The sequence below is a fragment of the Pelmatolapia mariae genome, linkage group LG14 (assembly GCF_036321145.2).
Source record: "Pelmatolapia mariae isolate MD_Pm_ZW linkage group LG14, Pm_UMD_F_2, whole genome shotgun sequence".
Taxonomy (NCBI): Eukaryota; Metazoa; Chordata; class Actinopteri; order Cichliformes; family Cichlidae; genus Pelmatolapia; species Pelmatolapia mariae.
Window position 1 is genome coordinate 18,517,474 of NC_086239.1, and position 10,351 is coordinate 18,527,824.

Consider the following 10,351-nt stretch of genomic DNA (forward strand, 5'->3'; position numbering starts at 1 on the left):
AAACTATTTATATTAAGGCAAAGTAATGCAGGATGGAAAATAGACAAATACCTTTACAAATAATTTCTGTCATGCTTCATTTGGCTCCCGAATAAGTAACGGTAACATCGACCAGGCTCAAAATACAAGGCGGCCACATCACATCCACATGGTTGTGATTGTTTAAAAACACTAATGATTTTATCAACTTGGAAAAGTAAAGTAAAATATAAAATATGGAGAAAATATATGTAGTTTAGTAAAAAAAAAATGGTATTCTAAGTTGCCCGATGAAGCACTGATGGGCATGTTTACTGAGACTCTGAATGTCTACATGACTGTGTGTACATTAAGTCAACACGATGGTCTCACAACAGTTTATTAAAAGCTTGTGACATTTCAATTTTTTTTGTTCCTGACCACAGTTTCCTCATATCTACATGTAAACAAAGTGAAAGATTTTTTTTTTTTTTTTTTTTTTTTTTTTTTTTTTTAAGAGAACTACATGACTACATTTTTGCCACTCATGCTATTTTTAATTCAGTTTTATTTATATAAAATCAGTTCATCACAACAGTAGCCAAGAGGCGCTTTAACTTCCTTAATAAAACTGCTCTGTTAAGTTTAGCCAGTAAAAGACCTTCAATCATTGTTTGGGTTAAACTACAACCGCTGCCACCTTTTTTCTTTTTTTTTTTCTTCTTTTTTTTTTAAAGACTTGTTGGTTGTCAGGGTGATGCGTCCTCGCTGAAAGCCTCACGGCAGCATACGAGCTGCAGGCTGCTCCAAGCGTAATTCCAACTGAAATACAAGAATTTAAGGGGAATGCTGACTTTAATGGACAAAAATGTGGCAATTCATGTCCGTGTGAATAAAATAAAATTTAAAAAAGTCTTTTCTCTCGTTTTACCATGAGACCAAGCTGGTTTGGAGTGGTTACGCCCACACGCAGAGTGAAGCAGCACAAAGGAGAGAAACTAACATGACTTAAAATGACAGCAAGATTACAGGAGAGAACCTCACACTGAGGTGGAGTTAAATGAGTACATAAATTCACAAGCCCTTTTTTCCTAGCATACGTGCTTTTTCATCCCTGCATTGGTGAATTTGAGTCCAGTGCTATTACTGTTCCTAGTTTGCTCGTTGTGAATTCTGCCATGATGCAGAAATGATCATTAAAAACTCAGAACCGAGTGTTTGTGAAATGCCTTGAAAAGCCTGAACAAACTGCGCCTCCAATTTATCTTAATAATTTTCAGAAATGTTTTCGTCTTCCTGATGAGTAATCGGTAACCGCGCAGTCTGGCAGTTGAGTAATGTGATGGTGTGAAATGAAAGTTAGTCAGTGTTAAGGTTAAGGTTGTCTAACACTTAATGTATTGAATAAATTACACACTGATGACATTTTAATTTAAAAAGGATCCATCACTGCTACTGCGGCTCTGCAGCGCTGCGTAGAGATGCAATGAGTTTGTCCGTTTATGATGCGTGTTTAACCTAAAGCAAATACAGTTTCCTACATATTTAATGGTTATCAGAGTCACGTGCGGTTACAATTAAGTTACGAACCAAACCGTGCTCATAAAAATTGACGGAGCATTACCATCACTCATGCAGTTACAATGTTGTTTAGAGCTCCACACAGACTCGAGTCGTTTAAAGGCAATATGAATTAAGTGGTGATCTCAGCCTAAAGGGGCATTAATGGCGAAGGAGTGGGAAGCTAGCCAGTAGCAGCTGCTAGTGCCCATATAGCAGCAAATGCATGCTCTGTTGGGGTTCATTGTGTGGTCCCCCCAGCAGATGGGACTACAGTTGTGCTTTCCAGATATGTATGTATAGATGGTTTAGGTTTGGTGATTGCAGGCTTTCTTGTAGTCCAAGCATAAGAAAAAACATTTATTACATTGCTTGAAAGCATTAAATTCATCGTTCTGCTCATTCGGGATATCAATTTTTCAATCTTGTGCAGATTTGTGGTAATAAAGGTAATTATACAGTAATGCAATTTGATCTGAATGGGGGTAGGCGAGGAAGGAAGTCAACAAGGATTGCTCAACGTTGAGCAATTAAATAAAACAGGAACAAAAGACAAGCAAACAGCACAGAAAAGATTAAAAAAAAAAAAAAACCCAAAAGAGTAGGAATGGTGAAATGAATGGGACTGATGATGAGCTCAGGGAAAAATAAATAAGTAAATGATTTGTAGTGTCAGCAAGATGTTTTTATTTAATGGAGTCTTTGAACGCATGCATTGTTACTGAATTCAGAGATAATGATAATGGGTTTTTATAACAGCAGTAAAGATGTGATATATAATCATGCAAGAATCTATTGATTGCTTTAAATTTTGATTAAAATACCTTTCAGGAAAAAAATGCTACTGGACGTATGGATTAAATTTAATTTCCTCAGCAGGGAGCAAAGATAGCAGCTGAAATTGTTTTCTATTGTCTTAAATATTGAGTGTGGTACTCGAGCAGAGAGGGTGGGGGTTGTACTTTTCATCTGTGCCGCTTTTGAAGCTTCCTCCCCTTGTTCCCTCCCTGAGTTTGTTTTCCGTCTTTTGGAAGTCTAACCAAATATCAGGTATGCTTTGGCAAAGCTCTGTCAGCTTTGTTCCAGCCGAAACCCGAGACTCATTATCAGGGTTGTTTTGGTTTGGGGTTTTTTTTGTTTTGTTTTGTTTTTGTTGTGTGTGTGTGTGTGTGTGTGCTTGACTGCAGATATCTTACCCTTTACTCCACAGTGGTTAATTTATGGGGAAATTAAAATGTTTAGATTTTGTATCAGTGACAACAATGAATCGGCCAGACAAGCCAGCCTCCGTCTGATTAGAAAACGTGTCTTGGTCATTATTTCTCAAGACCGCTGAGGAGACAAAGTGTTTTCTATCAGCAGGGCTTTTGTGTGATTGTCACACACCATTGTCCTTTAATGCCCTGCATGCATGTTAGAGCAAAGAATGAATGTGAGAGCGTGTGTGTGTGTGTGTGTGTGTGTGTGTGTGTGTGTGTGCGCGCGCGCACACACACACACACACACAGAGAGAGACTTTTAGCCACAGAGCAGCTCCAGCATCTCTTTGTTCCCTTGTCCTTGTGTGAGAAAAGCGCTTTCATAAGCTCCACAGCAGCAGCAACTAGCTAGTAGCATGTTTGACCTTCAGGCTCCTCCAGGTGGCGGCTCAGAGGTACTACACCCCCAGAGATCAGAGCGGACATGAATGCAGCGGTCTGATCCAGATTCCTTTACTGTCCCCAACGTCATGCTTTTCATCCAGTGACGTAGCGTCAGCTAAAGGGGGGATACTATGTGAAATGGTGTTGCAGCTCTGCTGTGGTTGTTGGTTTCAGCGTATACTGCAGAATATAATCTGTGAAAAAAAACTGAAAATGCCTCACATACAGTCAGTAGATGGCTTTTTCAATACACAGTGCAAAGCCCCTATCTTCAAAGCTCGTGCTTAAACTGGATAAATATACATAAACTGTCAGCTTTATTGTTTTGATATTCAAATCCCATCAAAAGATGGCAGTCGTCCCCATCTGGTGGATTTTATAGGAAATGCAAATAATGAGATGTGAGGACTAGTGCTAAAAGGGTGAGTCTGTACTCGCTTTGGTTGCTGCTGCTCCCCCTAAACATAGAAACACACACAACAATGAAATGTTTAAGGTATAGAGTTACTCATAAAAACCCAGTGTGAGAGCTCAACTGACTAAAGACAGTGTGGAGAATTCAGTCTCATTATTCTAATGTGTTATTGATGTGTAAATAAGAAACTCTCCTAGATTTAAGAAGACCTCTTCTTGGTGAGCTGGTGAATTTATGTTGTATTTCTCTTTTCTTTCGTTTTATAGGATATACTCCAGCAGGAACTCCATACAAAGTGCCCCCCACTCAGTCAAATGGAGCCCCTCCTCCTTATACTCCGACCCCTACCCCGTACCCGACAGCTATGTACCCCATCCGCAGTGCCTACCCTCAGCAGAACCTATACACACAGGTGAGGATGTCTGGAGTGGCGTTTGTTACTTTAACAGTGAAAAATGTTGATGGGGTTTGTTGCTGCAGCTGCTCGGCTGCCATAACCGTTTAACGCAGCCACTCCGGTAAATACATTTGTGCTGCCTGCTCAGTCTGCGTCGTTTTACTCTGTATTAAAAACAATTAGGCGAAGCGGTTTGTGACAGTAAATGGTCTGTCACATGGCTGTTGATTCTCCTCGTTTAAATTCAGAGCACTTATTGTGTTCGTAGGTAGCTTCTGTTCTGCAGAATTGGACTGTTGAGTGAAAAGCGCATTTCTCCAGCCTACAGGGACACTGTTTGGATACAGAATATGTCACTCTCTACCATCAGCGAGGGCTAAAGAACCCTTGCTTTATTTTCTAATGTCCTTAGACAACCGTGACCTGGATGAATGAAAACACAGACATTTGACGTTGGCTGATTTTTGTTATGGCACATTTTAGCCAGTAGTAACACGCTTGGTTATCCAAAGATGCGGGGAAATAAACATTCGCTATTATTAAATTAGAAAACGGATTGAATTGAACTTAGTTTTGAGATTCAGTCGCACACAATAAAACAACAATAAGGCAATTATTTTGTTGTTTTGTAATTTGGTGCTTTGAAAAGTGCAGTGGAAAGAAGAGACGGCTTTGATTTCTGTCCATTTCAAAGTATTGTGTTTCAGTCTGTTTTGCTTGTTCTTGTAATGCAAAATCACTTGAAGAAGTTTCTTCTGCTAAGATGTTTTGCAATCATTGAAGGTTTTCCGATGTTTTGTCCTGACAGGGAGCGTACTACACCCAGCCAGTGTTTGCTGCTCAGCCACATGTGATCCATCACACCACCGTGGTGCAGCCTAACAGCATCCCCTCCACAGCCCTCTACCCGGCCCCTGTTCCCGTACCTGCTCCTCGCAACAACGGCATGGCTGCCATGGGGATGGTAGCTGGGACAACCATGGCCATGAGCGCAGGTATGAAAGCAACTGTGAACTCTTTCCATGTGGGCCTAATATGGTACCAACATAATGACTGTTCTTCACTCTTGACCATAATTTGTGATGGCTCTACTAGAGGAGACACAAATCCCTTTGGGGCTGTGTCAGCAGGGCATCTGATGTGTTTTTTGTAATTGGTATTAATATTATTATTACTGCACTGATGAAAGCTTTTGAATTTGTTTGCTTAAAAAAAGCTATAGCATTAATTAAAGGATCGTTTTCTTCATCTTTGCCCTGAGAAGGTAAAGAAAAATGAAAATGTGTGATTTTGTTGCCCACCTGTGATGGGTGAAAGTGCAATAGCCCTGATAGTATCTGTGAAGATGGTGCAGGCCAATGCGTCTTGGTGTATTTTAAATGTTTTTAGCAAAGACCCTTTGTTACCTTTTTAGTCCTACCTTAAGTCCCTGGACTTAAAAAAAACATTTTCTTCTTTATTTTATTGCCTTTTTGCTGCAAAAAACCAAAAAGAAGTGCATGATTGGTAGATGCAGCTCAGGTACAAATTGATTTTGCATCCTTGGTGGTGTTTTCTTTGTGTAGGGACTCTGCTGACAACGCCACAACACCCCCCAATTGGAGCACACCCAGTTACTGTGCCAACCTACAGGCCCCAAGGGACACCTGGGTACAGCTACGTACCGCCTCACTGGTAGAGCCCATCCATCATGTAAGTATCTCCCCTCCTGCTGTTTCATATCCTCCTCTTTAAGATGTTTCTGTGCTCCATCTGGTGGTTCCTCCTTTTCTTCCCCTCCTCTCCACCTTTTCCTTTCCTCATCTCGTCCCCGTCTCTCTCGACTTTAACAAACCGCGCTGCCTCGCCATTTTTTTCCCCTTCTTCCCTCAGAGGTCTGAGGCAGTCTTAACTCAATCACCTATGTGTGCCTCTGCTTTTCTTTCCCACCAGATCTGGAGTCCACCATCGTATGCAACTGCTCGAATCTTACCGCGAGCTCCCGTCAGTAATCACGGGAACTCTGCATCTGTCTGCAAGAACAAAACTAAAGTGCAACAGCCACTTTACTATCATTGTTATTATGCGACATTCTCTAACGTTTTTACAAAAGCTGCTTTTTCTTTGTTTTCTTTTTCTTTTTTCCTTTTCATCTGCCAACCAATCATTATCTTATTTTGTATGGTTATTTTATTTCATTTCCTCATTTTTCTTTGCTGTGTCTGTCATTGGAACTCCAGAAGGACTCTTGACCAATCACGGGTGTCGAGCGCTCCTGTTACTGTGTTGTGCTGGTGTGTGTGTGTGCGTGCGTGTGTGTGAGTGAGTGTGCGTGTTTCTGCCTGCTGCAACTCAGCTGGCTGGAGAATATTGGGCACTTATTCTTCATCATCTCCATCGGTCACAAAGACTTATTGACTTATGCTGCCAAATTTTTTAATGACTAGATATCAGCACAGGGTTTCAACACAACTAGGATTTTAGTTTTACAGATTGTTGATTTTTAATGTTCCTTCTTTTTGCCACACTCAGATGAGTTACCTTACTTTGCAGTCTCTCCCCCCAAATTCTTCCTCATCCTTTTTCAGTTTGATCTCGGTCGTCTTCCAGTGTAGCTGTGTCCAGCAGTAGTCAGTTTGTCATCCCGGTTGTTACGTCTCCATGGGAGTGCTATGAGCACTGACCAGCCATCACCTGTAATGCTACGCGTCACATTTTTCGTCCGCTTTAGCATTGTACCTAGTACAAACATCATGCTACATACTATGCAGGCTGGTATGTTGTGACACTATCAAAATTTTATCCTAGCTATAGAGGACGTTCCTGGGTGGTTTGGGTCATGTCAGCTTTTTTCTGTGGTTAGAGTAGGTAAGTACATTTAAAACCTTAAAAAATACAGCTATACTAACTGTGACAACAGCTTGGATGGTCGTGCACACTTTCTGACACACACACACACACACACACACACACACACAGGGGCTCCTGTTGTGTTTTGGGAAACACCGTCACTTAGTGGCGCTTATTGTACAGTACCTCCAGTTATGTTTTAGCTGGTGTACACGCACACTCACGCACACGCGCGCGCACACACACACACATACACACATATATGGATTTCTGGGGTGTGCATGGGAGACACAGCCAGCAGTGATGGAGTTTAAAGGGATTGGTGGTGATGTCGGAGGAGAGCCGGAAGGAATGAGGACAGTAGACAAGATGACATATTCACAGCTGTCATCTTAAGGTACAAGAGATTTAAGTTTGTTACATCTCGCCTGCAAGGAGGTGCACAAACAGACGGCTCTTTTGTGCTGTATGTGATGCACATTGATTTTTCTCACTGTGAATATATCATCTCGTCCTCCTCCTTCCATTTTCCAGACGAGGACTAATAACCAAACGGCCTGCAGATGAGAGCCCAGACTATTGAATTTTTTTATTAAATAATGGACGTGTCAGATAAATATCATTGGATAGATGAATAGAATTCAATCTAGTCCATCCGTCTAAATGTTATGCACATCACAGCCTTCTGATTGGACGCAGTCTGTTAATAATGTGCTCAGCACAAGGTCCATGTTGCAGCACGGCTTTTTAGGATTTATGTCAGAATGATACCGTACCTTGTCATGTAGCTTAAAGTGCCCCGTTACGCTTGTATTCACAATTATTTTTTCCATTTCATTAATTTTAAAGTTAAACAAATTAAAAAAACAACAACATGTTTTCAGTCACACATTAGTTCCCACAGCGCTTCAGCATCTTTGTCGTTCTCTCTCTGAAATGCTCAGTTTTGGCTCCTGGCTCTTGAAATCTGCACTGTACCCAGACTGTAAAAAAGATGGATGGATACTGTGACGTCACATGTTTGTTTAAGCCCCATTTTGCAAAAGACTGGATGTTACAAGGAGTTGTGGGTCTGACTGGGAAACTGTATCTTATTGGTTTTTGATTGGCAAGTCATTAGCCCATGGGCAAGCAAATAATCATCCTTTTTTTAAAAATAAATAAAATCACCAAGATTTACAGAACAGACTTTTTTATTCAGTGTGACTCAAAGTGAGTTAATGAGCCCATGAACTTCTACAGGACTGAAAGTGTTTTTGCAGCCACAGCTATCGCCATCTGCTGGTCTTTAGATAGAATGCAGATTTAAAGCAGTTTGACAATCAAATTTGGTCACATTCATGCTCCTCTAAGAGCCATCAAATACTAACAGAAACTTTTAGCTTCAGCCAGATTTTCTCTTCTCTGAACTCAATGTCAGGAAATTGAAAATATGACAGTCTTGTTTGCTGTTTTTGTGGCACTATTTCACCCATTTCCTCTTGTGTTTTTATGTTAGAAAGAACAACTTTATTGGTAATTTGTCTACAGTCAAACACAATACAGATCAAGTAAATATTTATACCTGTGCACCATGCTAAAATGAAACGTGTAGGGTTCATTATTGTTGTGGAGACAAATGTAATTCAGCAGAAACTGATCATTTTGTACAAGAGCTCAACAAAAAGGTCATAATAGGGGAGTAGGTGGGGTGTTTTGTTTTGTTTTTTTTGTTTCTTCTTGGTTTCTAGGCCAAGATTATGGCTGTTACATAGTGACACAGATATGTAACACAAGAAGAGCCTGGGCTACAGCCAAAGCATTTCCATGGCAGTGTTTTCAGGGAGAGAATGACTCCATTCGGTGAGAACATTGGGCTTTGTAAGCAAATCTAAACACAGATGCGTAATAGCGGCACTTTAAGTCTTTGTGTATTGGTCCTCGTCAGTGTGGGGTAGTCGTGATCGTGGTGGGATTTACTTTTAGGTGAGGCCTGTGGCATTTTTTCAGGATTTACAAGAAGAAAAAAGCTCAAAGGAGAACTTCACATTCCTGTGAGGGTAGATTGGTCTTTTAAAAAAAGCATTTAGCGCACGGGTATGTGGATGAAGTGGTTTGATATTGCAATAAAATAAGAGAGGAATGCCTCCAACTTTAACATACAGTAATTATTTTATCAGCATTTTGAATTGATTTTCTTTTTTTTTGGTTAAATAAACAAATGCATATTGTTGTAATCTCTAAATATGGATTCAAGGCTCCGTATGCAGCCGCCTTTCAATAATTATTACAGTTACTGCTAAGAAAAGTAGACATATCAAATTTTTTTGGAGTATTGAATAACATTGTGAGGAAATATTGCACAACATAAGACAAAAAAAAGAAACTTGACTATACTACTATAATTTAATGCTAAGTAACAGGTACCTAGACTTTGTAGTTCAAGACGGAGGAAGAAGCAATTTATATCATAATTAAAAATAAAACAATAAGGTCGAGTGTTTGAGGTATTCTTAGTCCAGATGTTTGTACACTAGTATGTTAATTCTCAAGAAAATATCGCATAATGCCGCTGTCGGAAGAAAAGCGCCTACGTTTGGGCCCCGTTTTTAAAGCGACTCTTGTATTTTAGCCGATATCAAGTGGGTGTTATTAGCATGAGAGTGAGGAAATTGACGCCGCTTAAGGATCTTGTACATTTTAATTTAAAGCTGGTGAAACTTCACAAGTTCACAAACTACATTTTCTTGCGACAGCAGTGATGTTACTCCATTAGGATTTATTTAACCAACCACTACTTTTTGTCAGTATTTCTCAGTTAAATCTTGTTTCCTTTCTTCTTCTTCTTTCCCTATGGTCAATTGAGCATAATGGGTATGCATAATATTCAGGTGTATTTCACTATAGCATTGGATTTCTAAGTTTAAAAAAAAAACATGCAGTATATTTATACAGCAAGTGGTACAGTAATGTATTTCTAGCTAAGCATGGTTGCATCAGTGTGGCAGCTACTGTTTGTGCTTTTAATATATATATATTATTTTTTGTTTTTGTTTTACCTCTTCTGCATCTGTCCACTACATATCCGTTTCTATAGGAGGGAGTGGAGTTCACACAAGGTCTGTACATAAAACTGTGGGTTTTCTTATCACCAGATTCCCACGGTTTTATGATCGTTGCCTGAAATTACAGACGTTACGATATGTTACAAAACAAAAACTAAAAAAGAGGATCGGTGACAGAACTGAAATGGATGCCTTTAGAATCAGTTTTTCTTTTTTTCTGTCCATTTCTGTTTTGTGGGTTCAAAGAATTGTATTGAATGATGTCTTGAAAACCCTCAGCTTCTGTGCCCTTTGTTCTGTGCCATATTTCACCAGTTGTTGTTCGATAAATATTACTTTGTTCTCCTAAGTGGTGAATTCTGAGTCCTCGTTGCGTCTGGCTTCGTGTGAATCTGTTTAGTTTTGGGGTTTTTTCCCCTATTGCTGTCCTGTTTCTCACGCTGTTGATGCATATTGTCTGTCTGACTCTTAACTTTTGCTCCTCTCCTCTCTGGGTTTACCCCCG

At 40.0% G+C, this 10,351-nt stretch overlaps 1 protein-coding gene across 2 annotated transcripts in view; it reads left to right on the forward strand.

Moving 5' to 3' along the window:
• Positions 1–7,387, forward strand: part of fam168a (family with sequence similarity 168 member A) — a 38,219-nt gene extending 30,832 nt beyond the window's left edge. For both annotated transcript variants that reach the window (XM_063493168.1, XM_063493169.1), the window contains 4 exons: positions 3,843–3,988; positions 4,782–4,968; positions 5,539–5,665; positions 5,906–7,387. In XM_063493168.1, coding sequence (XP_063349238.1) covers positions 3,843–3,988; positions 4,782–4,968; positions 5,539–5,651 — 446 coding nt within the window. In that variant the 3' untranslated portion in view covers positions 5,652–5,665; positions 5,906–7,387. The remainder of the gene's footprint in view (positions 1–3,842; positions 3,989–4,781; positions 4,969–5,538; positions 5,666–5,905) is intronic.
• Positions 7,388–10,351: the final 2,964 nt, after the last annotated feature.